We start from the raw sequence: 27429 nt of genomic DNA, 5'->3' as shown, positions 1-27429 counted from the left end.
GCAAACTACATATCCTCCAGGACACCTAAAGCACCCGATGTCACAGGAAGGCCAAAAAGATCATCAAGGACAACAACAACCCGAGCCACTGCCTGTTCACCCCGCTACCATCCAGAAGGCGATGTCAGTATAGGTGCATCAAAGCTGGGACCGAGAGACTGAAAAACAGCTATCTCAAGGCCATCAGACTGCTAAACAGCCCTCAGTAGCACAGTGGCTGCTGCCTACATAGACTCAAATCATTGGCCACTTTAATAAATGGATCACTAGTCACTTTAAATAATGCCAATGGAATGTTTACATTATCTTACATAAGTCAACGCATGTGTGTATATACTGTATCTTATACAATCTATTGCATCTTGCCTATGCTGCTCGGTCATCGCTCATCCATATATTTATATATACATATTCTTATTCCATCCCTTTAGATTTGTGTGTTAGGTAGTTGTTGTTTACTTGTTAGATATTCGTGCACTGTCGGAACTAGAAGCACAAGCATTTCGCTACACTCACATCTGCTAACCATGTGTATGTGACCAATGAAATTTGATTTGTGTAATCTGTTATGAATGTAATGTTATTAAAATTGTATAACTGCCTTTTGCCGGACCCCAGGAAGAGTAGCTGCTGCATTGGTAGCAGCTTATGGGGATCCATAATAAATACAAAGCCAGAGGACTTATTATGATATTTACTGAGAGTATGGATCCTACAGTTCCTACAAAGCTCACACATGGTAAACTCACCAATATTCTCCTCGTTATCATCCCACCCCTCCAACTCCAGGTCGACCCCATGTTCCAGCGCATGGCGTCGTCCTTCGATGAGAGCAGCACAGCAGGCGTATTCCTGTCGGTGCTGTTCAGTGAAGACAGTAGCTGTGAGCTGCTCTTCCCCTCCCACATGACCCTGCTGCACTCCACTCACTCCTGCTCCCAGTCTCCTCCGCAGCACGTCCCTTCGCTGCCCTTCACAGGTAACACTGACTGGGTCACGTCAGCATCACACTTTTTGACCCGGGACATATGTAGCAAGTACCCCAGAGTAGAAGTTCTGATTTAGGATCAGCTTTGCCTTTTAGATCACAATGTATATGATTGTGTACAATGGGAGTCTGATCCTAGAACAGCACTCCTACTCAGTGCTTACTTTGTCAATTGGGAGGTGCCTGAACAAAGTGAGCCTGAGAGAGGGGTGACCTGGGGGCTCTGAGGTACCGGAGCGTATAAAAAATGCTTTCACCTTCATAATAAAGCATCGGATGCATTATCGCTTTTGCGTACTGGCATAGCGCAGTAGAGGCGATTTGTAGAAGTTGCACTCATGGGGGACCTTTTTGTAGCCTGGGATCCGAGGAAAATTTGGTCTTGCATAAACTAATTTCATGCAATTCTATATCATTTTAGATGACTCGAGACTTTAGCAGAATCTTTTTTAATACCCAACAAGTTATCGGAATTTCGGGATGACACTGACAAACTAAGAATCAATAAAAACGACCTTGTCTTGAATCCATCAATAACTTTGGCCTAGGTGTTTGGAGACAAACATATTGTTCAATATGAATATGACAATATGAAAAGGAAATTAGTCTTTAAAAAGCTTTCCAGTTTCACTGACTCACCCAATGATGTGCAGCTCACTCACCAGTGATGGTTGATGTGCTCGTGCCAAAAGCTTATCTCTCCCGTTTTACTTTGTAAAACAATGAAGTTCAAAAGGTCCATTTGGAAGTTGATAACTTGGTAGACATATTAGTCTTTTCAGCAGGATCCATTTGCTTTACAACCTGTGTTTTCCCGAGATTGTATTTGAAATTATTGCTAAAGGCCTGTTTTGGCTGCATGCTGTTCACTTACAGATTTACTGCTCGTTCCCGACTGTAGGCATCAAATCCCATTTTATTGGTCACATGCGCCGAATACAACCGGTGTAGACTTTACAGTGACAACAATGCAAAACTTAAAAAGTAAGACAAATATATTTTCTAAATAAAAAGAAAATGGTAACAACAAAAGGGCTATGTACAAGGAGTACCAGTACCGAGCCAATGTGCAGGGGTACGAGGTAGTTGAGGTAATACAGTATGTACATGTGGGTAGAGGTAAAAGTGACTAGGCAATCAGGATATATAATAAACAGAGTAGCAGCAGCGTGTGTGTGTGTGTGGCATCAATATGCATGTGAACGTGTGTGGGTAGAGTCTATAGAGTGTGCATAGAGCCGGTGCAAAACAATTAAGATTAATAAATAAAATGGTCAATGTAAATTGTCCGGATAGCCATTTGATGAACTGTTCCGCAGTCTTTTGGCTTGAGTTGTGATTGAGCTACACACAATCCACAGCTAGGCTATTAAACAAACAAAAAAAGTTATTGATCCTCTGTAGCTAAATTAAAGGCCTACTCCTTATTTCTGAACGGACGGCAATAATTCCATAACTTTGGTAAATATATGGACATTTATCAGGGGTGCTGCGGCACCTCCACCACAATTCTTGTGGCTATGGTTCTATAAGGAAATAAATAATGTAGTGCAAGATACAGGCGTGTTTCTTTCTCTCACCACAGCAATGGCCGCGTGCGTTGGTCTATATAGGCTACAATGTTGCGCAAAAACCCAGGCTGGCCCACACAAATCAATTCTTAGAATATCAGGCATGTTTTCACATCACATATGTTAGGGGGCAGAATAAATCTGGTGGAGTCAACTTTCATTTTTACATTGAAAATAGTGAAAATAATTTTTCATGCCACGACAGGTACTGAATCCCGGCAAATAGGTTCCGAAACGAAACGGTGAAGTGCCAGATCCTGTTGCAGCAGAATCCAGATTAAATTAAGCACTCTGAGACACATGAATACATATGACCCCTGGGCTGTTTTTGCTGTAGTCTGGCATAGTATCTCTAGATTTTCTCAAAGCCTGGTTGTGTTAATTGTTGAGTGATGCTGTAAGGCAGTGTTTCTCAATCCTGGTCCTGGGGACCCAAAACGGTTCACATGTTTGTTTTGCCCCAGCACTACACTCCTGATTCTACTAATCTAAGGTATGATGATGAGTCTGTTAGTGGAATCGGGTATGTAGTGCAAGGACAAAACTAAAATGTGCACCCACCCAGAACCAGGATTAAGAAACGATGCTGTAAATTATTGCCAGTTGGCCTACATATTCCAATTTAATGGTATCATTCATGAAATGATTGTGTGATTGGACAGGTGGTCTCCAGCAGACCCAGGAGAAGAGCTCCATCTGCCCCTCCCTGGCAGACTTCTCTTTCACCAGCTGGAACCCTGACCAGGTGAGCGCAACATACACTTGCAATATACACAGCTTCCATTCCAAATGGCACCCTATTTCCTATATAGTGCACTACTTTTGACCAGGACTCTATGGGCCCTGGTCAAATATAGTGCACGATATAAGGAATAGGGTGCCATTTGGGAAGCACACGTCTTTATTTTAGTTTGGAAATGATACAGATTGGAGGTATTGTTTTGATACAGTAGTCATATAGCCCTATATATATATATATATATATATATATATATATATATATATATATATATATATATATATATATATATATATATATATATATATATATATATATATATATATATATATATATATATATATATATATATATATATATATATATATATATATATATATATATAAATCGTTCTTCTATTACAGACCATGACCCAGATGCTGGAGAAGATGAAGCAGGGGGATCACGTGTTTGACCGGAACGCGGAGCCGGATGAGGAGGAGTGTCAGGATTTTGGGGATAATTTTGATGGAGACTATGAGGAGGGTCAGGGGGATTATGGTGGAGAGGGCTCCAAAGAACACAAAGATGGCTGTAAGGCTGGAGGGCCGGGGAGAGGAAGGTGAGTGTACTGAGGGTGTTTGTTACAGGGTGGGAACAACCTGGGGGTGTTTGTTGGTACTCTGCTTGTTTATACCTGTAGAGCAGTGGTTCCCAAACTCTTTATAGTCCTGTACCCCTTCAAACATTCAACCTCCAGTTGCATAGCATCAGGGTCAGCACATTCTCAAATGTAGTTTTTTTGCCATCATGATAAGCCTACCACACACACACTATACGATACATTTATTAACCATAAGAATGAGTGTGAGTTTTGGTCACAACCTGGCTCGTGGGAAGTGACAAAGAGCTCTTATAGGAGCAGGGCACAAATAATTATAGAATAATAATCAATAATATTGCTCTTTATTTAGCCATCTTGCATATAAAAACATATTTGTTCATCAAAAATGGTGAATAACTCACCACGGGTTAATGAAGGGTGTGCTTGAAAGGAAGCACATACAGTGCCTTGCGAAAGTAATCGGCCCCCTTGAACTTTGCGACCTTTTGCCACATTTCAGGCTTCAAACATAAAGATATAAAACTGTATTTTTTTGTGAAGAATCAACAACAAGTGGGACACAATCATGAAGTGGAACGACATTTATTGGATATTTCAAACTTTTTTAACAGGCCCAAACCATGATGCTGCCACCACCATGTTTGACAGTGGGGATGGTGTGTTCAGGGTGATGAGCTGTGTTGCTTTTACGCCAAACATAACGTTTTGCATTGTTGCCAAAAAGTTCAATTTTGGTTTCATCTGACCAGAGCACCTTCTTCCACATGTTTGGTGTGTCTCCCAGGTGGCTTGTGGCAAACTTTAAACAACACTTTTTATGGATATCTTTAAGAAATGGCTTTCTTCTTGCCACTCTTCCATAAAGGCCAGATTTGTGCAATATACGACTGATTGTTGTCCTATGGACAGAGTCTCCCACCTCAGCTGTAGATCTCTGCAGTTCATCCAGAGTGATCATGGGCCTCTTGGCTGCATCTCTGATCAGTCTTCTCCTTGCATGAGCTGAAAGTTTAGAGGGACGGCCAGGTCTTGGTAGATTTGCAGTGGTCTGATACTCCTTCCACTTCAATATTATCGCTTGCACAGTGCTTACTTGGGATGTTTAAAGCTTGAGAAATATTTTTGTATCCAAATCCGGCTTTAAACTTCTTCACAACAGTATCTCGGACCTGCCTGGTGTGTTCCTTGTTCTTCATGATGCTCTCTGCGCTTTTAACGGACCTCTGAGACTATCACAGTGCAGGTGCATTTATACGGAGACTTGATTACACACAGGTCGATTGTATTTATCATCATTAGTCATTTAGGTCAACATTGGATCATTCAGAGATCCTCACTGAACTTCTGGAGAGAGTTTGCTGCACTGAAAGTAAAGGGGCTGAATAATTTTGCACGCCCAATTTTTCAGTTTTTGATTTGTTAAAAAAGTTTGAAATATCCAACAAATGTCGTTCCACTTCATGATTGTGTCCCACTTGTTGATTCTTCACAAAAAAATACAGTTTTATATCTTTATGTTTGAAGCCTGAAATGTGGCAAAAGGTCGCAAAGTTCAAGGGGGCCGATTACTTTCGCAAGGCACTGTAACTCTGCAATGTTGAATTGGAGAGAGTCTCACTCTTAAATAATTTTCCACACGCAGTCTGTGCCTGTATTTACTTTTCATGCTAGTGAGGGCCGAGCAACCACTCTCACATAAGTGAGTGGTTGCAAAGGGCATCGGTGTCTTAACCGCGCAATTTGCCAAGACAGGATACTCTGAGTGCAGCCCAATCCAGAAATCTGCAGTGGCTTATGATTGATTAAATTCAATTTTCACAGAACAGCTTGCTGCAATTTCGATGAAGCTCTTGTTCAGATATCGGTAAGTGGATTGGAGGCAGAGCATGAAAGGGATAACGAATCCAGTTGTTTGTGTCGTCCATTTCGGGAAAGTACCTGCATAATTGCGCACCCAACTCACTCAGCTGCTTCGCTATTTGACATTGTCTATAAGCTTGAGTTCATTTGCACACAAAAAAATCATACAATGATGGAAATACCTGTGTGTTGTCCTTGTTAATGCAGACAGAGAAGAGCTCCAACTTCTTAATCATAGCCTCAATTTTGTTCTGCACATTCAATATAGTTGCGGAGAGTCCCTGTAATCCTAGATTCAGATCATTCAGGTGAGAAAAAACATCACCCAGATAGGCCAGTCGTGTGAGAAACTCGTCATCAGGCAAGCGGTCAGACAAGTGAAAATTATGGTCAGTAAAGAGAACTTTAAGCTCATCTCTCAATTTAAAAAAAAACATGTCAATACTTCGCCCTTGATAACCAGCGCACTTCTGTATGTTGTAAAAGCATTACATGGTCGCTGCCCATATCATTGCGTAATGCAGAAAATACACAGGTTCAGGGGCCTTGCTTTAACAAAGTTAGTCATTTTCACTGTTGTGTCCAAAAGTTCTTTCAAGCTGTCAGGCATTCCCTTGGCAGCAAGAGCCTCTCGGTGGATACTGCAGTGTACCCAAGTGACATTGGGAGCAACTGCTTGCACGCGTGTTATCACTCCACTATGTATCCCTGTCATGGCTTTTGCGCCATCAGTACAGATGCCAACACATCTTGAACACAAGTCCATTTGATGTCACAAAGCTGTCCAGTACTTTAAAAATATCCTCTCCTGTTGACCTGGTTTGCAGAAGAGGATGTCTTCCTTAATTGACCCCCCCCCCCGTCAACGTAACGGACATATGCCAGAAGCTGTGCCAGGCCCGCCATGTCTGTTGACTCATCTAGCTGTAACGCTTAGGATTCACTGGCTTGTATGCCGAAGCAGTAATTGTTTCAAAACATCTCCATCCATGTTACTAATGTGTCATGAAACAGTGTTGTTGGATGAAGGCATTGTCTGTATAGTTTTATTTGCCCTTTCCCCCAATATTGCCCCAGCCATATCCATTGCAGCAGGAAAAATGAAGTCCTCCACAATAGTATGGGACTTGCCTGTCCTAGCCACTCGGTAGCTCACCATATAAGATGCTTCTAGCCCCTTCTTATTAATGGTATCTGTTGCTTTTATACATGTCTTACTACTCGAAAGTCATCTTAATTTTCGCTCAAACTCCTGTGGTGTATTTTTCTAATTGGCATGTTTTGTTTCTAAATATCTGCGCAAGAGTGAAGGTTTCACCCATGGGAGATCAACGGTTAATGTGATTATATGTACATTTTCTGACTAGGCTACCTGTATTTGACGTTGTTATTTCGCTGAACCCTAGATGGTTTAATTTGATTTTTCGGCAGTGAAATTAGGCTACTTAAACGAGGGGGGAAAAAACCTCACCTAAATGTGTAGCCCCTTTCGAAAATATAAATTGGCTGTTTGAAAATGTGAAGATTTTTATGTGTGTGTGTGTATACACATTCACATTTTCAAACAGCCAATTTATATTTTGTATATACACACACACACCCCTGACAGCATTATGCATACCCCAGTTTGGGAATACTTGCCATGGAGGATCCCAGAGATGTTTCATGAGGAACGGCATCCCACAAGGAAACCTGTCCGGTAGTTGTAATTGACCTTGTTCTGTCTCTAGTTTTGTTGTTGTGTGTACCATGATGTCCTGAGTGTTTCAAAACTGTTATGATGGTAACACACCCAAACCCTTTAAATATCCAGTTTAGATGTCTGGATGAATGAACGGAAACAATGACTTTGACCTCCTTAATTTATGTCCAGGCAGGCTTTAGAATTAGTTACTTATTCGAGCAAAGGTAATTGGAAACACTGAAGATGTGTTTATTAAATCCATATTTTTCCCAGTCTAGGTTTAAAAATGAAACTGATGTTTCTTTTCCATCTTGGGCAATAGTTACAGGAGAGATGGATGAGCCAATTAGACGATTAGGTGGCCATGATAGTATGCGGGCCAGATTGGGAATTTAGCAAGGACACCGGGGTTAACACCCCTACTCGTACAATAAATGCCATGGGATCTTTAGTGACCACAGTCAGGACACTCATTTAACGTCCCATCTGAAAGATGGTACCATACACAGGGCAATGTCCCCAATCACTGCACAGGGGGATTGGCTTTTATTTATTTTTATCAGAGGAAAGAGGGCCTCCTACTGGCCCTCCAACACCACTTCCAGCAGCATCTGGTCTCGCATCTAGGGACCGACCAGAACCAACCCTTAGCTTCAGAGGCAAGCCAGCAGTGGGATGCAGGGTGGTATGCTGCTGGCCATGTATTTTAATGTCATTCTGTGGTGTGGTTGACTGTCCACAGGGATGTGATTCCCATTGGAGAGGGGGACATAGCCACCATGTGTCTGCAGCTGTCCAACCAGCCCAGAGAGTACTCCTACTTCAGCCCTAGGACCATGGCTACCTGGGCAGGTCCTGGCTACTGGCGCTTCAAACCTCTGCACAAGAGTGAGTGGTGGTTGTACGGACAAAGCCATGTTGTATATGTAGTTTATCTGTGTTTGGGAGAATTCCTTAACAGCATTGGCCACTAAATATCACCTGTTAATTCCTCTGTCTCGCTCGTGTGTGTGTGTGTGTGTGTGTGTGTGTGTGTGTGTAGAGGACAACATGCCTGAGAAGGAGGGTCCCAAGAGGAAGTCTAAGAATGCCTTTGCAATTGACTTTAACGACCATGTCAACTTTGAAACCTACTTCTGCACCACTAGAGTAAGCCCTTGGTAACCCCCCCCAGTTCTCTGATTATTGTTTGAGCTGCACCCAAGAGCATTAACTGGAAATAAGATGGCGCTGGAGAACATGGATGACGTTTAATGTATTCCAAACCAATTGTGTTTTTTGTTTGTTTCTTTGCTTTGTTTGTAACTTATTTTTGAACTTATTTTGTGCATAATGTTGCTGCTACCGTCTCTTATGAACAAAAATAACTTCTGGGCATCAGAACTGCGATGACTCAACACTGACTGGCAGAATCCTTTTTTTTCTTTTAACTAGTCCCGACAAGCCCAAATTGAATGATATATATATATATATATATACATACATACATACATACATACATACATACATACATACATACATACATACATACATACATACATACATACATACATACATACATACATACATACATACATACATACATACATACATACATACATACAGTGCCTTGCGAAAGTATTCGGCCCCCTTGAACTTCGCGACCTTTTGCCACATTTCAGGCTTCAAACATAAAGATATAAAACTGTATTTGTTTGATGAAGAATCAACAACAAGTGGGACACAATCATGAAGTGGAACGACATTTATTGGATATTTCAAACTTTTTTAACAAATCAAAAACTGAAAAATTGGGCGTGCAAAATTATTCAGCCCCTTTACTTTCAGTGCAGCAAACTCTCTCCAGAAGTTCAGTGAGGATCTCTGAATGATCCAATGTTTACCTAAATGACTAATGATGATATATACAATCCACCTGTGTGTAATCAAGTCTCTGTATAAATGCACCTGCACTGTGATAGTCTCAGAGGTCCGTTAAAAGCGCAGAGAGCATCATGAAGAACAAGGAACACACCAGGCAGGTCCGAGATACTGTTGTGAAGAAGTTTAAAGCCGGATTTGGATACAAAAAGATTTCCCAAGCTTTAAACATCCCAAGGAGCAATGTGCAAGCGATAATATTGAAATGGAAGGGGTATCAGACCACTGCAAATCTACCAAGACCTGGCCGTCCCTCTAAACTTTCAGCTCATGCAAGGAGAAGACTGATCAGAGATGCAGCCAAGAGGCCCATGATCACTCTGGATGAACTGCAGAGATCTACAGCTGAGGTGGGAGACTCTGTCCATAGGACAACAATCAGTCGTATATTGCACAAATCTGGCCTTTATGGAAGAGTGGCAAGAAAGCCATTTCTTAAAGATATCCATAAAAAGTGTCATTTAAAGTTTGCCACAAGCCACCTGGGAGACACACCAAACATGTGGAAGAAGGTGCTCTGGTCAGATGAAACCAAAATTGAACTTTTTGGCAACAATGCAAAACGTTATGTTTGGCGTAAAAGCAACACAGCTCATCACCCTGAACACACCATCCCCACTGTCAAACATGGTGGTGGCAGCATCATGGTTTGGGCCTGCTTTTCTTCAGCAGGGACAGGGAAGATGGTAAAAATTGATGGGAAGATGGATGGAGCCAAATACAGGACCATTCTGGAAGAAAACCTGATGGAATCTGCAAAAGACCTGAGACTGGGACGGAGATTTGTCTTCCAACAAGACAATGATCCAAAACATAAAGCAAAATCTACAATGGAATGGTTCAAAAATAAACATATCCAGGTGTTAGAATGGCCAAGTCAAAGTCCAGACCTGAATCCAATCGAGAATCTGTGGAAAGAACTGAAAACTGCTGTTCACAAATGCTCTCCATCCAACCTCACTGAGCTCGAGCTGTTTTGCAAGGAGGAATGGGAAAAAATGTCAGTCTCTCGATGTGCAAAACTAATAGAGACATACCCCAAGCTACTTACAGCTGTAATCGCAGCAAAGGGTGGCACTACAAAGTATTAACTTAAGGGGGCTGAATAATTTTGCACGCCCAATTTTTCAGTTTTTGATTTGTTAAAAAAGTTTGAAATATCCAATAAATGTCGTTCCACTTCATGATTGTGTCCCACTTGTTGTTGATTCTTCACAAAGAAAATACAGTTTTATATCTTTATGTTTGAAGCCTGAAATGTGGCAAAAGGTTGCAAAGTTCAAGGGGGCCGAATACTTTCGCAAGGCACTGTGTGTGTGTGTGTGTGTGTGTGTGTGTATATATATATATATATATGTATGTATGTATGTATGTATGTATGTATGTATGTATGTATGTATGTATGTATGTGTGTGTGTGTGTGTGTGTGTGTGTGTGTGTGTGTGTGTGTGTGTATGTATATATATATGTGTGTATATGTATGTATATATATATATGTATATACGACTATATATATATATATATACACACACACACACACACACACACACACACACACACACACTGTTTCCCTGGAAACAGGCCCAGATCCCTGTCATTTGCGTGAAGAGAAGGCAAAGAAGAAGGGGCTTGAGGGTGGGCTGCCTTCTGAGAATTTGTAGGCGATCGACTAAACCCCAACTTCCTTCCATTCTGCTAGCAAACGTGCAATCTTTGGAAAATAAAATCAATGAACTATGCGGAAGATTAAACTCCCAACGGGTCATTCAAAACTGAATGATGACATCAACATACAGCTGGCTGGTTATACACTGTATCGGCAGGACAGAACAGGGGCGGGCGTCTGGTAAGACAAGGGGTGGCGGAGTATTTTCGTAAATAACAGCTGGTGCACAATATCTAAGGAATTCTCAAGGTTTTGCTCACCTGAGGTAGTGTGGTCTACAGCTTATCATGAGATACTCTATCTACCTAGAGACTTTTCAGCTGTATTTTTCGTAGCTGTCTACATCCCACCGCAGACCGATGCTGGCACTAAGACATCACTGAATGTGCTGTATTCCGCCATAAGCAAACAGGAAAACACTCACCCAGAGGCGGTGCACTTAGTAGCCGGGGACTTTAATGCAGGGAAACTTAAATCAGTTTTACCAAATTTCTATCAGCATGTTAAATGTGCAACCAGAGGGAAAAAACTCTGGACCACCTTTTACTCCGCATACAAAGCTTGGTAAGGGTAGGTAACAACACATCCAACACATTGATCCTCAACACAGGGCTCTCAGGGGTGTGTGCTCTGTCCCCTACTGTACTGCCTGTTCACTCATGGCTGCACTGCCAGGCATGACCCCAATACTATCATTAAGTTTGCCGATGACAAAACAGTGGTAGGCCTGATCGACAACGATGAGACAGCCTATAGGGAGGAGGTCAGAGACCTGGCCGGGTGGTGCCAGGACAAAAACCTCTCCCTCAACGTGATCAAGACAAAGGAGATGATTGTGGACTATAGGAAGAAGAGGACCGAGCACGCCCCCATTCTCATCAACAGGGCTGTAGTGGAGCAGGTGGAGAGCTTCAAGTTCCTTGGTGTCCACATCACCAACAAACTTACATGGTCCAAGTTAGGGATGGGCGATATGGCCAAAATCTCATATCCTGATATCGATACATATCACGATAGACATTCTGTAAATTCAATGAATAAATAGTTTATATAAAGTGACCACGTGTAAAGGCCTATTTCTTATTACATTTTTAGTTATACTCAACAAATAAAAGGTATTTGCATTTGGTATCTTGAGTCGAGTGTTAACACCAACTCACGAAACCCCTGTTTCTCGACAGTGTAAATTAGGGCCATGTCTTTACAAATGTAAGTTATGACGGCAGCTGTTACCTCCTTCCATCTTCGTGATTCTTTGCCATATGGTGTGCCGCGGGCAAAAGCCTCTTGTCAGTCGGGGGTTTGTTTTGAGCACTCAACTGTACTTTTTTGGGTCTCATCCGTAAACTCTCCATACTGTTTCACATGATTCTTGCGTAGGTGGTAAAAGAGGTTATTGGTGTTTGAGCCTGTTGTCGGGACCGGCCTGCGGCATAATTTGCAGAGGGTGGTTTTCTGGTGTGTGTCAGACTTTACATACCCAAACCACGCCCTTGCGACTGAAGTAGCCTCTCTTTTAGGTACAGTTTCCGTGCTCTGTATCACGTTCACTCTCCTCCATGTTTTGCTTGTGTTGCAAATGTCCAAATATTGCCATAAAGAGTGTGATTTGCGACACAACGGAATAAACGAGAGCATAATATGAAACAATAGACGATTTTCTATCGTCACACAATATATATCATCATATCGCCTAGCCCTGGTCCAAGCACACCAAGACAGTCGTGAAGAGGGCACGACAAAACCTGTTCCCCCTCAGGAGACTGAAAAGATTTGGCATGGGTCCTCAGATCCTCAAAAGGTTCTACAGCTGCACCATGATTGCATCACTACCTGGTATGGCAACTGCTCGGCCTCCGACCGTAAGGCACTACAGAGTTTAGTGTGTACGGCCCAGTACATCACTGGTGCCAAGCTTCCTGCCATCCAGGACCTCTACACCAGGCAGTGTCAGAGGAAGGCCTTAAAAATGGTCAGACTCCAGCCACCCTAGTCAGACTGTTCTCTCTGCTATCACACAGCAAGCGGTACAGGAGCGCCAAGTCTAGTTCCAAGAGGCTTCTAAACAGCTTCTACCCGGGCAGACTCTTTTCTCTGTATACATCAATGATGTCGCTCTTGCTGCTGGTGATTCTCTGAACCACCTCTACGCTGACAACACCATTCTATATACTTCTGCCCCCTCTTTTGGACACTGTGTTAACTAACCTACAGAGGAGCTTCAATGCCATGCAACTCTCCTTCCGTGGCCTACAACTGCTCTTAAATGCAAATAAAACTAAATGCATGCTCTTCAACCGATCGCTGCCCACACCTGCCCGCCCGTCCAGCATCACTACTCTGGACGGTTCTGACTTAGAATATGTGGACAACTACAAATACCTAGGTGTCTGGTTAGACTGTAAACTCTCCTTCCAGACTCACATTAACCATCTCCAATCCAAAATTAAATCTAGAATCTGCTTCCTATTTCGCAACAAAGCATCCTTCACTCATGTTGCCAAGCATACCCTCGTAAAACTGACCATCCTACCGATCCTCGACTTCGGCGATGTCATTTACAAAATAGCCTCCAATACCCTACTCAATAAATCTGATGCAGTCTCACAGTGCCATCCATTTTGTCACCAAAGCCCCATATACTACCCACCACTGCGACCTGTATGTTCTCGTTGGCTGGCCCTCGCTTCACATTCGTTGCCAAACCCACTGGCTCCAGGTCATCTATAAGTCTTTGCTAGGTAAAGCCCTGCCTCATCTCAGCTCACTGGTCACCATTGCAGCACCCACCCATAGCACTCGCTCCAACAAGTATATCTCACTGGTCACCCCCAAAGCCAATTCCTCCTTTGGCCGCCTTTCCTTCCAGTTCTCTGCTGCCAATGACTGGAACGATTTGCAAAAATCACTGAAGCTGGAGACTCATTTCTCCCTGACTAACTTTAAGCACCAGCTGTCAGAGCAGCTTACAGATCACTGCACCTGTACATAGCCAATCTGTAAATAGCCCATCCAACTACCTTATCCCCATACTGTTATTTATTTTTTACTCCTTTGCACCCCAGTATCTCTACTTGCACATTCATCTTTTGCACATCTATCACTCCAGTGTTTAATTGCGAAATTGTAATGATTTCGCCACTATGGCCTATTTATTGCCAACCTTCCTTATCTTACCTCAGTTGCACACAATGTTTGTAGACTTTTTCTCTATTGTGTTATTGATTGTATGTTTGTTTATTCCATGTGTAACTCTGTTGTTTGTCACACTGCTTTGCTTAATCTTGGCCAGGTCGCAGTTGTAAATTAGAACTTGTTCTCAACAAGCCTGGTTAAATAAAGGTGAAATAAAAAACCCAAGCCATAAGACTCATGAACATCTAATCATATGGCTTCCCAGACTATTTGCATTGCCCCCCCCCCCCCCCCCCCCCCCCCCCTCCTTTACACCGCTGCTACTCTCATCTATGTATAGTCACTTTAATAACTCTACCTACATGTACATATTACCTCAACTAACCGGTGCACATTGACTCTGTACCGGTACCCCCATGTATAGTCTCGCTATTGTTAATTTACTGCTGCTCTTTAATTACTTGTTACTTTTATTTCTTATTATTACTCAATTATTTGTTTTCCTGCATTGTTGGTTAGGGGCTCTTAAGCATTTCACTGTAAGGTTGTATTCAGCGCATGTGACTAAATTTGATTTTATAATCACTAGTAGGCAGTCACATTCTAAAGTTAAAGTGCCCGATTTCTGAGCCGTTGTCAATTACTGTATTAGTCACTTCTGTAAATCACTTTTGATGCTAATACAGGGGTCAAGTGTCTTGACAATCCCTGCCTATGTAGAAGACAGTTATGCAATTTCTGCACCCGAGGAAATGTGGTTTTAGTGGCTATAGGAGTTTCCTCACCACTCACACATTGATTCAAACCTTTCTCTCACCTCTGCTTAATGTGTTCTCCCAGGCTGCTACCACTATCATCAAGTCCGCCCTCAGTACCAGCAACAAGAAAACCACTCTAGCTGCAGACTTCCAGTTCCCCCTTAAGACCCTGTCCCAACTCAGCCTCAAACCTGCCAGCACAGTAAGACCTTCTGTACACAACAACCAGCATGGAATAAACACATTTTGGGTGAAATGAATGTAACACACACTAGTTGACCCTGTCCTGCGTTTCCATGGTGATACCAGGGGACAGTGGTGTGCTAAAACAATGTGCAGCCGCCACCAGATACAGTCAGGCTTCATCACCGTAGCTGAATGGAACTGATATGCTGGTGCAACTGATAAAGTGAAGATTGTGATGCCACTGACGTGTGTGTGCTCCATGTCAGTAAACGTGTGTGTGCTCCATGTCAGTAAACGTGTGTGTGCTCCATGTCAGTAAATGTGTGTGTGTGTGTGCTCCATGTCAGTAAATGTGTGTGTGTGTGTGTGCTCCATGTCAGTAAATGTGTGTGTGTGTGTGCTCCATGTCAGTAAATGTGTGTGTGTGTGTGCTCCATGTCAGTAAACGTGTGTGTGTGTGCTCCATGTCAGTAAACGTGTGTGTGTGTGCTCCATGTCAGTAAACGTGTGTGTGTGTGTGTGTGTGTGTGTGTGTGTGTGCTCCATGTCAGTAAACGTGTGTGTGTGCTCCATGTCAGTAAACGTGTGTGTGTGCTCCATGTCAGTAAACGTGTGTGTGTGTGTGTGTGTGTGCTCCATGTCAGTAAACGTGTGTGTGTGTGTGTGTGTGTGTGTGTGTGCTCCATGTCAGTAAACGTGTGTGCTCCATGTCAGTAAACGTGTGTGTGTGTGTGTGTGTGTGCTCCATGTCAGTAAACGTGTGTGTGTGTGTGTGCTCCATGTTAGTAAACGCGTGTGTGTGTGTGTGTGCTCCATGTCAGTAAACGTGTGTGTGTGTGTGCTCCATGTCAGTAAACGTGTGTGTGTGTGTGTGCTCCATGTCAGTAAACGTGTGTGTGTGTGTGCTCCATGTCAGTAAACGTGTGTGTGTGTGCGCCATGTCAGTAAATGTGTGTGTGTGTGTGCGCCATGTCAGTAAATGTGTGTGTGTGCGCCATGTCAGTAAACGTGTGTGTGTGTGTGTGCGCCATGTCAGTAAACGTGTGTGTGCGCCATGTCAGTTGTGTAAAGAGGGCCAGAAGAGGTTGTCTGGAGAGCTGGAAGGCATCGGAGACTACGACTACAACAACGCCAACGACACAGCCAACTTCTGCCCTGGCCTGCAGGTCTGTATTGTAACTCCTGTGTCAGTCTTATACACTTTCCATTATGTGTCAATAAGACCACTACAGAGATATCGAACTTGCCAGTGTATCATTACCGCCATTAATTCTATAGCTTCAGCCCTATTTTGTTAGTAGCTGGTTTTGTAATTATTTGGCTAATCTCTTTCTCGTCCTCTCTCTACATATCTATCCGACTCTCTCTATAGGGTGGGGACAGTGATGATGGTGAAGGTTTCAGTAGAGGTGCAGATGACACCCAGCCTTCCGCAGACAGTAACCTCGCCTCCTCACAAGACCATGACGACGTGTCCACCTATGGGGAGGACGATCTGGTGCCAGAACCACACCGGGTGGGAAGGGGAATGGTTATGGGGAGCCAGTGTTCAGCAAGTGTCATGCTCTAAAATTTGTGTAGAAAGGATTAAAGACTGCAACAACGCCAACGACACAGCCAACTTCTGCCCTGGCCTGCCCCGACACTGGGACCCAGTGCCGCCTTCAGGGAATACAGTAGGGGGAAAAAGTATTTAGTCAGCCACCAATTGTGCAAGTTCTCCCACTTAAAAATATGAGAGAGGCCTGTAATTTTCATCATAGGTACACTTCAACTATGACAGACAAAATGAAGGGAAAAAAATCCAGAAAATCACATTGTAGGATTTTTAATGAATTTATTTGCAAATTATGGTGGAAAATAAGTATTTGGTCAATAACAAAAGTTTATGTCAATACTTTGTTATATACCCTTTTTTGGCAATGACAGAGGTCAAACGTTTTCTGTAAGTCTCCACAAGGTTTTCACACACTGTTGCTGGTATTTTGGCCCATTCCTCCATGCAGATCTCCTCGAGAGCAGTGATGTTTTGGGGCTGTTGCTGGGCAACACGGACTTTCAACTCATTTGGATCATTGTCATGCTGAAAGACCCAGCTACATTTCATCTTTAATGCCTTTGCTGATGGAAGCAGGTTTTCACTCAAAATCTCACGATACATGGCCCCATTCATTCTTTCTTTTACACGGATCAGTCGTCCTGGTCCCTTTGCAGAAAAACAGCCCCAAAGCATGATGTTTCCACCCCCATGCTTCACAGTAGGTATGGTGTTCTTTGGATGCAACTCAGCATTCTTTGTCCTCCAAACACGACGAGTTGAGTTTTTACCAAAAAGTTCTATTTTGGTTTCATCTGACCATATGACATTCTCCCAATCTTGTTCTGGATCATCCAAATGCTCTCTAGCAAACTTCAGACGGGCCTAGACATGTACTGGCTTAAGCAGGGGGACAAGTCTGGGACTGCAGGATTTGAGTCCCTGGCGGCGTAGTGTGTTACTGATGGTAGGCTTTGTTACTTTGGTCCCAGCTCTCTGCAGGTCATTCACTAGGTCCCCCCGTGTGGTTCTGGGATTTTTGCTCACCGTTCTTGTGAGTTTGGAGTGTGACTGTTTGAGGTTGTGGACAGGTGTCTTTTATACTGATAACAAGTTCAAACAGGTGCCATTAATACAGGTAACAAGTGGAGGACAGAGGAGCCTCTTAAAGAAGTAGTTACAGGTCTGTGAGAGCCAGAAATCTTGCTTGTTTGTAGGTGACCAAATACTTATTTTCCACCATAATTTGCAAATTAATTCATAAAAAATCCTAAAATGTGATTTTCTGGATTTTTTTTTCTCATTTTGTCTGTCATAGTTGAAGTGTACCTATGATGAAAATTACAGGCCTCTCATCTTTTTAAGTGGGAGAACTTGCACAAATGGTGGCTGACTCAATACTTTTTTTGCCCCACTGTAAATGCTCTGAAATGGCAGCATCATGTTTGAAATGTTGTTAAAGCCCAGCTTTGCCTTTCATTTCAGGTGAACAAGATTGAGATAAACTATGCCAAAACAGCCAAGAAGATGGACATGAAGAGGCTCAAGAACATCATGTGGAATCTTCTGACTGGCAGTCTGGAAAAAACAGCCAAGGTCAATTTTAAAGTGTTTTCATGCCTCTCTTTCCCCTCCGAGGTCTCATTGACTGACTTCTATAGTTGGCTAATATGTTGTTGTTTTTTTCCCTCCGTGCCTCTTCCTTGCAGACCTGGGTAGAATATCAATAGGTTTTGCTCGACTCCTATCACTTCTGTCCTCTCCTCACCTGCTCTTGAAAAAGGTCAAAGGTAGTCAAGGAGAAGAAACAAATGTTCTTGTATGAAGTGAGACTGCTCCAATCACGTTTCATCGGGCAAATTGTGTATACAGGGGTGGAATGCCAAAATAAATGTGTTGTGATAACATCAAATGTGGCTGGATGTGAAAGACATTTTATAGATAAAAGGATGAGTAGCATATAGTTTTTAAATGTGTGCATGCTTTTCTCATATGAGAAAACAGCTGATTCAATGGGGGTGTGGCAGATTTTAAAACACTTCCGTGATAGAAGCTGAAAGGATACTCTTGTGCATCCTCTGCTGAACTAGTTAATCAAGGAGGTAAGCACTCCTCTGTTCGCCTACTAACAATTTGACACACTCCTTGACCATGGAGTTTCCAGGTCATGGAGGAGTGGACAGACTTGCCCAATAGCTGACATGCATAAAGATGGCGACCCCCATGTACAGTGGGGCAAAAAAGTATTTAGTCAGCCACCAATTGTGCAAGTTCTCCCACTTAAAAAGATGAGAGAGGCCTGTAATAGGTACACTTCAACTATGACAGACAAAATTAGAAAAAAAATCCAGAAAATCACATTTGGATGATCCAGAAGAATATTGGGAGAATGTCATATGGTCAGATGAAACCAAAATAGAACTTTTTGGTAAAAACTCAACTCGTCGTGTTTGGAGGACAAAGAATGCTGAGTTGCATCCAAAGAACACCATACCTACTGTGAAGCATGGGGGTGGAAACATCATGCTTTGGGGCTGTTTTTCTGCAAAGGGACCAGGACGACTGATCCGTGTAAAGGAACGAATGAATGGGGCCATGTATCGTGAGATTTTGAGTGAAAACCTCCTTCCATCAGCAAGGGCATTGAAGATGAAACGTGGCTGGGTCTTTCAGCATGACAATGATCCCAAACACACCGCCCGGGCAACAAAGGAGTGGCTTCGTAAGAAGCATTTCAAGGTCCTGGTGTGACCTAGCCAGTCTCCAGATCTCAACCCTATAGAAAATCTTTGGAGGGAGTTGAAAGTCTGTGTTGCCCAGCAACAGCCCCAAAACATCACTGCTCTCGAGGAGATCTGCATGGAGGAATGGGCCAAAATACCAGCAACAGTGTGTGAAAACCTTGTGAAGACTTATACAGAAAACATTTGACCTCTGTCATTGCCAAAAAAGGGTATATAACAAAGTATTGACAAACTTTTATTATTGACCAAATACTTATTTTCCATCATAATTTGCAAATAAATTCATTAAAAATACTACAATGTGATTTCTGGATTTCTTTTCTCATTTTGTCTGTCATAGTTGAAGTGTACATATGAATGAAAATATACAGGCCTCATCTTTTTAAGTGGGAGAACTTACACAATTGGTGGCTGACTAAATACTTTTTTGCCCCACTGTACTTACTACAAATGCCTAATTTCACTGTTATACAGTGCTCCCCATTTACTCTTGTATTGTATCTGCATTAGCACAGTAAACTTGATCCCGATTCTTGATCCAAGACCATTTTAAAAAGCGAAAAAGTAGATTGTGCAAATTTATTGGCACATTGAACCATATTGTGTGCCGTAGTTTTTCTTTAACTGTGGGTATTGCTAAAACAATAACTTAATCTGAATTGCTCCATCTTTCTGCACCTTTCGCCATTGAGACTCTTCCCTGGGTTCAAATAGTATTCAAAATCGTTCAAATACTTTGAGCGTTTGCTTAGGTCTGCCAGGAGTCCCAGGTCTGCAAGGTTTGCACTTTTCGATTGGTTCCATTCCAACAGCCAAGCTTAATTTACCACAAATTAAATTTTAAAAGATTTCAAATAGTATTTGAACCCAGGACTGCATCCTTGTGGTTGACAGTGTTATGTTTGTTCTCAGCAGGAGGTGGAGAATGCTGAGACTTCAGTGGTGTCTGGGGAGAAAGTCTTCAGTCAGACCACAAAGACTCTGCTTCAAAGGTACCAAGCCTTAGTATCACCGCTGGGCCGATTCTTAAATGGCTATAGTGTTTTCTCAGCTGCCATTGAAGAGAATTCTAGTTGTTTTGCTTCTTCTTTTCATTAAACTAGTAGCGAGATAGACATGCGTCATTTATTTATACATTGCTGCCAACTGAGGGACTTTGGATGGTGATGGTCCAAACATTCATTTGCTAAAAGAGATGTGGATGGGACATACGTGCTGATAAATAATGTAATAAAAGCCATGTCTTGTTCTCCCTCTCCTGTCACTTCAGCCTGCCCCCCACCATGGCTCAGAACCTGTCTGTGCCCCTGGCGTTCGTCGCCCTGCTGCACTTGGCCAATGAGAAGGTGAGTAGCTACTTCTCTGACCTATTGCACCATGTCATTACTAAAATAAGTTGGTTCTAGACATGGCTATTATGTTGGCATGTAGTGGTAGTACATATCTACATTATTAACTCAATACATTTAGAGCTTTTATTAATTGAGTGGGTGTGTGGAAGGGTTCACAAACCCTTTTAATCTGCACTATTTATTTTGTCTGTGTTAAATATAAACTTGAATCTTTCAGATAGTCGTCAGTATCAAGACTGTTTCCACTTGGTAGTTGAGTGTGAATGAAGAGTTAACCACGCCACTCAATTTTTTTTTTGTCATTTATTGTCTGTTTTCTTTCAAAAGAATTTGGAGCTCGTGAAGGTGGACGACATGTCAGATATCCTCATCAAGCAAGGTCAATGAAAAGGGCTAAACTATGGGATTTAAACAGAGACTTGTTTCCTTTTCTCCTCAAACTGCTTATTCTCACTTTTTCTTGGTATATGATGAATTCCCGGCCATTCGTGTCAAAGTTGCCATCACATTTAGGTGAAATGTTATTTCTAGGAAATGTATAGTAAGTGTCCCTTAAAAATGACTAATCTGTTTATTACCTGAATAGTGTTTTTAACATATTTACCTGTACATTCAGTAGAACCTGTCCTTTTTTTTGTTCTACATCTATTGTGTGTAAATAACTGTGGAGGCTGCTGAGGGGAGAGTGGCTCATAATAATGTCTGGAATGGTATCAAACACATGAAAACCATGTGCTTGATACCATTCCATTCCAGACATTTATTATGAGTCGTCCTCCCCTCAGGAGCCTCCACTGGTAAATAATATAAATGCTTCACTCCTGCCTCCCTCAAGACTGTGTAATGTGTACATACCAAAAATAAATAAAAGTTTGTTTTTCTACATTACACAGGAATCCGGTACAAGCAAACTACAAGGTAGTTTTTAGGTAATGGCTATTCATGCTCTACCTTGTTATACATTCAACTGGCGTCATTGGATTGTAGTGTACTCCCTGCAGCCTTGTCACGAATGTCCCAAACTGCACTCCTTTTTACCAGAGCTCTAAGGGAATGGGTGCCATTTGGGATGCAGACGCAGGCTAAACCAGTTGGTCAAGGTTATTAACAGTGTGTGCGGGCTGGTTGATACCGCATCAGCATGAGTGGTAGAACAGGAGCTGCTGGGATGGGTGGAGTCACTCACTTATTGATCTGGTGGCTGTAGAGGGAGGTTTGCATCTTGATACAGCCTGACTTGTCTGAGAATGTATCGTATGTTACACCGCCTCAATCCCCCCCCCCCCCCCTTCCCTATCTTGAATGACACACTACATTTGGAATGTAAAGCAGATATTTTTTTCCATAGGTCCACTCCCAGCATTAACACTGTATTACATATAATATAGGCCTACTGTATTTTGGCATCAAAAGTGTCACGAACCGGCTCAAAGCCCGTAACAAAGGGAGACAACGTGGAGATAAGGAGTAACAAAATATATATTTATTTAACTAAAGCAACTAAGGAAAATATACAATGATGTGTGTAATCAGTAGTGTAAGTGAGTTTTGCGTGCATGAATGTGATAATGCAGGGTGTTGAAAGGTGCCAAAGCAAACAAACAAAAGGCCACCAAGAACCACAACACAATCTACAAAGGTGTCTGCATGGAGAGAGTCTCCTCCATGAATGTGGAAGAGGTCTATTTATCCTGGGAGACACCTGGCCCAGGTGTTTCCCATGAAGCTGACGACCCTCCCAACTCCGCCCACCGGCATCCTAATAAGGAAACAAGAACAAAGACAGAATACAGCAGACAGAGTGGGAGGGTCGTCACAAAAGCTTACAGCAAACTGCCTACAAGCAACCACACAATACTGTCGACCTAAAGGCATGTCTGAGACTGAACTGCATCAGATATGTAGTATCTGTAAGCATGTGAGATCAATCCTTTTAGACAAGATCCATCTTTCACTGGGACATTATTCTGTGTTGGGGGGGGGGGGGGGGGCGGGACGAGACGAGGGGACGAGTTCCGACTGGAAAAAGTAGTTTAATGGTCATCTAACTCTGAATTCCAAGTCGGAAAATGTAGGACATCATTTCAGAGCTCCGACCTGAAGATCGCTGACGTCATGATTTGACCTCGTTTTTTTCCTGAGTTCCCAGTTGTTTTGAACGTAGTGAAGTCGGAGTTCCCAGTTATGAACGCGGCATCGGTCCAGACAGCAGATAGAGGTGCTGACGTCAATCGACCTGCTGTATTTTATACAGTTCTTGCACACAGAAGTTACAGGTAAAAAGGAAACCGTTCCTTACTGTAGCACCCAGCACATACCAACGATGATCAAGAATCCTGATGTGAAAGTTTGTGGGCCAACCAGCACAACGACATTCTGATTTGGGTCCATTATCTTCCCTGCTGCAGGTGCACCAGAGAACGGCGTGCTCCAACGCCCTCGTGAGGATGCAAAGTGGAAGCAGAAGACCCGAAGAGGTGGGTCAAGGCGAAGGACTTTACTTTAAGGAAGAAAAAAAAAGTTAATGAGCAGTAGGAGTCAACGTAGGCTGTTCAGCAAGAACATCAATATCGCATTATCCATAAAGAACAGTTATATAAATTGGATACATCGGGATTTTAAATAAACTCTCCGTTTACGATAAACCAAGATCGAAGACGATGGATAATGATTTGGTAGGTGCCGATCACGGAACGATCTGTTATTTTCTGATGTGTTGTTGAACCAGGCTCAATCGAGTCCACACATTAATAGCCTAGCTTTCTCACTTGAGAATACATGTAACAGGTCAACAGTCGCCTGTTTTGCTTACTTAGTTTGTGAAATTGTTCTGTTTTACCTTAATTCATTGCGCACATTGTATCTGACCAAGAGGTCGCTAACAGTATCGCTTTTGCGGAAGATTGCGTTTGAATTATTTAAATTGTAACGTTTGTGTATTTGACATGGCGCCTGTGCACCAATTGTTACTTTGGGTGTTTGTTTTGATAATCACCACTAATTGTAGCCTATCTATTCCATAACGACAACAATTGGTGAAAGTATACCCCTGTCAGAGCATATAAAGAGTCATTGTAACACTTCAACGATTTTAGCTTGAGTCGTCAGCTGGAAAATATAGGAGGATAGTCAAATATACCAAACTCAAATACTACACCTTACTTTTTATGGGCTCTATGGGGGAATACTTGGAGAAACCCGTAATAAATTTAGTGTGGATTACTGTACTGTACTTTCCCATCAGGAGTGGATGTCAAGTTTTGAATTGCCACTACAGGGGGGACTTCAGCTAAACTAACACAAACATACATTTGGCCTTTCTTGCCTGTACCTGGATTGTTCTTTCCCTTCATCTCTGTTAACATGAAACAGTTATTACAGTAAATGGTTTATTTGTTTGGTAATTCATCAGCCTGTTGACTCATCATACTCTCCAAATGAAGAAACTTATATGCACAGGATGGAACCTAGGCTATTTTCTACTTCTGAGCTAAAGCTGAGTTTAGACCATTCACAAGGAAGTGGGCAGGTTGGTATGCCTAATATTGCTTGCCTGGTGTCAGTTGCCTGGGTTGTATGGTCTTGGAGGGTAGATTGTAGACAGACCACTTGATAGGCTCTTCAGCATTAGTTTATCCAAAATCCATTAGCTAGACACAGGCCAGCGTGTACCCAAGAGTTTGGTTCTGGGTTGAGGTTCAGTGATTACCTAAACATAAATGTCTGATTCATGAGTCCGTCCACAATATCCATAGGATGCACTTTAGAACAAAAATTAAAACCTGATACATTTTCATTTGCATATTGTAACTGACCAAAATGTGAGGGAAATTACTTGGTATTTACAAGTACTTTTTAGAGCAAAGTGGAACACAAATCAAGTGCTTAACCCCTGTTCAACATGTTTGGCATGCCAAGGAGTTGTCATATCACAAACAGATTGGCACTTATTTACTGACCAAAGATCCATAATTCATCTACATGATTTCCTCATTTATGTCAGCAAAGTGGTTATCTGTTTGATGTATCTCTGTCAAGGACAGCCATCATGCCGAGGTAGTGCTGTGTGTTGTGAGTTTGGATCTCTAACCAGTTGAAGGACTTTCAAAGCTTTAAAAGGCCCGTTTCTCAAGTATTTGAATAAGATACTGTGTTTAGTCTACTAAACTCTCTAACGCCAGTGAACTTCCTTTGTCAGTATGTAATGTTTCTCTCTTGGTGTGACTTGTCATTTGATAGCAGTCGACCATTTAGTGGGCCTCATACAGGCAAAGCCCTGTGTCAGGGGAAAGCAGGTTGTGAAGGAACGAGGGAGGAGACTGAGGACAGAGGGGGAGGGAGGGAGCCAGGTTGTGACGCAGCAAAGCTTACCGTTTCCTGGAGACGCCTGTGTTTTTTAGGCCGGTGAGCCTGCTCATGGGGTTTGGAGAAAGAAAAAAATAATTGCAACATGCACACTCACTCCTTTCTCTTTGTCTCGCATACAAAGCCTAACACGTCAGCAACGTCTAATCGATTCTTTTGCACTTTTGAGTGTAGTGAAGTTCCTCAGAAAACTAACTGGCTCTGGATGTCAAAAATAGCATTTCCTGGCTTACAGGGACCTTCAGACATGTACTATCAGTTAAATGTGCCTATTTAAAATATATATTCCTGACATAGATTTTCATTGGATCTTGTATGCATCTGTTATTTTTGTGCAGGTCTTACGTGATCATTCAAAGGCAGCTATGACATAAAGATATGGATATTCTTCTGACTAGACCGTAAAAGGTTATTTGAGAAGTGATACAGGTGTAAAACTTCCCCACAGGGTTCTCTTCTTACTACTGTTAATGGATTGTTGATAAAGCTTTGTAGGAATAATCTACACCATAACCCCAGTCAGCCCACTAGCAGCATTTGAGTACTTGAGTCCTTTACTATTGTCTTGATGGTCTATATTTCACACAGATATCCTCAGTTTATGAAAACACGTGCTGGATGACTGCTGAAGTGTATTTTCGTCATTGACCTCTCTCGCCTCTCTGTCGCTGTCTGTCGATGTCCAGGAGCAGGGAGAGGTGGTGGAGCAGGACAAGGTGAGGACCCTGCAGTCTCAGGTGGAGGGAGTGAAGGACATCATGACCCAGAACGTGGACCGGATCCTGGCCCGGGGAGAGAGACTAGACGACTTGATGGGCAAGTCAGAGGACCTGCAGGCTGGGGTCAGTCAGTCCTGCAACACTGCTCCACATCTCTATACATCTCTGTTCTACATTGTCTCTCTCCTCATCATGTGCTCCTCACTGCATTCATTTGTCCTCACTTAACATCTACTATAACGTCATAGTACATCCAATTATTGATACCTAAAGTATTTAATGGACCTAAAGAGTGAACCATGATGTGGGTTTGTTCAAGGTGTACATTTAAAAAAATATTATTTTTTTAAAAATCAAATTGCAGGCCACAAACTCTCTGAAATGTGTAGACTACATATCTGCAGTTTACAAAGCATTGATTACTGCAAAACGTTGCAAATGGTAGAACTTCTGTGAGCGTGTACCTAGTAGCGTCCCATCTCTCCCTCAGGCTGAGGACTTCAAGCACACGTCCCAGAAGGTGGCTCGCTCCTACTGGTGGAAGAACATGAAGCTGTGGGTGGTGATCGTGGTCATTGTCCTCGTCATAATCCTCATCATCGTACTGCTCAGCACTGGCGTCATCCCAACCAGCTCCCCTGTTCCCCCACTTCCCAAACCTACTAAAAGACCAAACTAGTCATGTTTTTCCTCACTGTGTTGTGTTTTAGCTGAGCTGGTTGCTAGAGAGGATGTCAGTGGGTTTTTTTGTTTTGAAAGATGGGGAAAACTTAGCTGCAATGGTATAGTGAAAGAAAGGGGGAATTGAGAGAGGGAATGGAGAGTCTGAAGAAGCATGAGAGCCTTTTGACCTCTATCCATGACCTGATACTCCATCATACACAAACTGCGGGAACTCATGTCATGACTTAATGTGGGTTCTCATGGTCCATGTACTCAGGCCTTGGAAACTCTGGCTAACTCCAGACAACCTGTTGTGAGAGAGGTGGAATTGAACAGCTAACAACTCCCCTTGCTGGTCCAAACGAGTGTCATAGCTCCTAGGACTACTGTCGGCCATCTCATAGCTTTGCATAGTAGCTTTTGGTAGGCCCACCTGTATTCTTTAACGACTTGTGGGTTTTAACTCATCTCACTGTCCACTCCAATGTTACAATACCAGCCATGCTTTGGGGAGGTCAAGGAGTTAACTCCCATGCTTGTATATAGTTATCATACCTGTATATACATTTGTAAAGCACCCACATGGGGCCCTAAACCATTCCAATAGTGTAACAATGAGGTTAATTTGAGGCTATTTATTGTTTTATTTTTGTCATCCCTACTGAACATCTTTTCTTTTTTGTTTTTCATATGACTGTATTAATGTTGTTTTTAATCAACAAAACCAATTAAAGAAAATTATATGGACCCCCCCCCAGAGTCCTATCAGTAGATATGTGGTTTAGAGCTATAATTGTATTTTAGACAAGTAGGATGTATTGGGAATTTGGGCTAGTTTCAATTGCTATAGAATTCTATTATTTTGTTTTTCATTCATTGATGGAGTTCAATCATGTTATATCTGATTAATTATAGAATAAATAGCATTTACTTCCACA

The 27429-nt window shown here is 42.4% G+C and overlaps 2 protein-coding genes across 5 annotated transcripts in view; both read left to right on the top strand.

Moving 5' to 3' along the window:
• LOC110536265 (condensin complex subunit 2) overlaps positions 1–21632 on the top strand; it is a 28373-nt gene extending 6741 nt beyond the window's left edge. For 2 of the 3 annotated variants that reach the window (XM_021621957.2, XM_021621959.2), the window contains exons 7-18: positions 790–979; positions 3222–3304; positions 3703–3899; positions 8189–8334; positions 8489–8595; positions 15008–15127; positions 16173–16277; positions 16484–16627; positions 18134–18244; positions 20305–20384; positions 20663–20738; positions 21072–21632. In XM_021621957.2, coding sequence (XP_021477632.2) covers positions 790–979; positions 3222–3304; positions 3703–3899; positions 8189–8334; positions 8489–8595; positions 15008–15127; positions 16173–16277; positions 16484–16627; positions 18134–18244; positions 20305–20384; positions 20663–20738; positions 21072–21131 — 1419 coding nt within the window. In that variant the 3' untranslated portion in view covers positions 21132–21632. The remainder of the gene's footprint in view (positions 1–789; positions 980–3221; positions 3305–3702; positions 3900–8188; positions 8335–8488; positions 8596–15007; positions 15128–16172; positions 16278–16483; positions 16628–18133; positions 18245–20304; positions 20385–20662; positions 20739–21071) is intronic. The other variant, XM_036936165.1, reaches the window with a different exon arrangement.
• A 1173-nt stretch (positions 21633–22805) lies between these two features.
• Positions 22806–27429, top strand: LOC110536264 (vesicle-associated membrane protein 8). 2 transcript variants are annotated; one of them, XM_021621954.2, is made up of 4 exons: positions 22806–23020; positions 23153–23221; positions 25796–25951; positions 26319–27429. In XM_021621954.2, exons 2-4 carry the CDS (start codon positions 23192–23194, stop codon positions 26505–26507), a joined length of 375 nt encoding a protein of 124 aa, XP_021477629.1. In that variant the 5' UTR covers positions 22806–23020; positions 23153–23191; the 3' UTR covers positions 26508–27429. The 2 variants fall into 2 exon arrangements, with proteins under 2 accessions (XP_021477629.1, XP_021477631.1); XM_021621956.2 differs by lacking the exon at positions 22806–23020 and having other exon boundaries at positions 23215–23419.

This window comes from Oncorhynchus mykiss, chromosome 11, assembly GCF_013265735.2.
Source record: "Oncorhynchus mykiss isolate Arlee chromosome 11, USDA_OmykA_1.1, whole genome shotgun sequence".
In the NCBI taxonomy this organism is placed as follows: domain Eukaryota; kingdom Metazoa; phylum Chordata; class Actinopteri; order Salmoniformes; family Salmonidae; genus Oncorhynchus; species Oncorhynchus mykiss.
This window is presented reverse-complemented; position numbering and strand designations above follow the sequence as displayed.

Bases quoted from the DNA above. Each gene is read 5' to 3' on its own strand.
- LOC110536264 (XM_021621954.2), top strand. From the start codon at position 23,192: ATGCAAAGTGGAAGCAGAAGACCCGAAGAG. The intron at 23,222-25,795 runs GTGGGTCAAGGC...GTCGATGTCCAG, and splicing joins GAAGCAGAAGACCCGAAGAG to GAGCAGGGAGAGGTGGTGGA. The intron at 25,952-26,318 runs GTCAGTCAGTCC...TCTCTCCCTCAG, and splicing joins CAGAGGACCTGCAGGCTGGG to GCTGAGGACTTCAAGCACAC.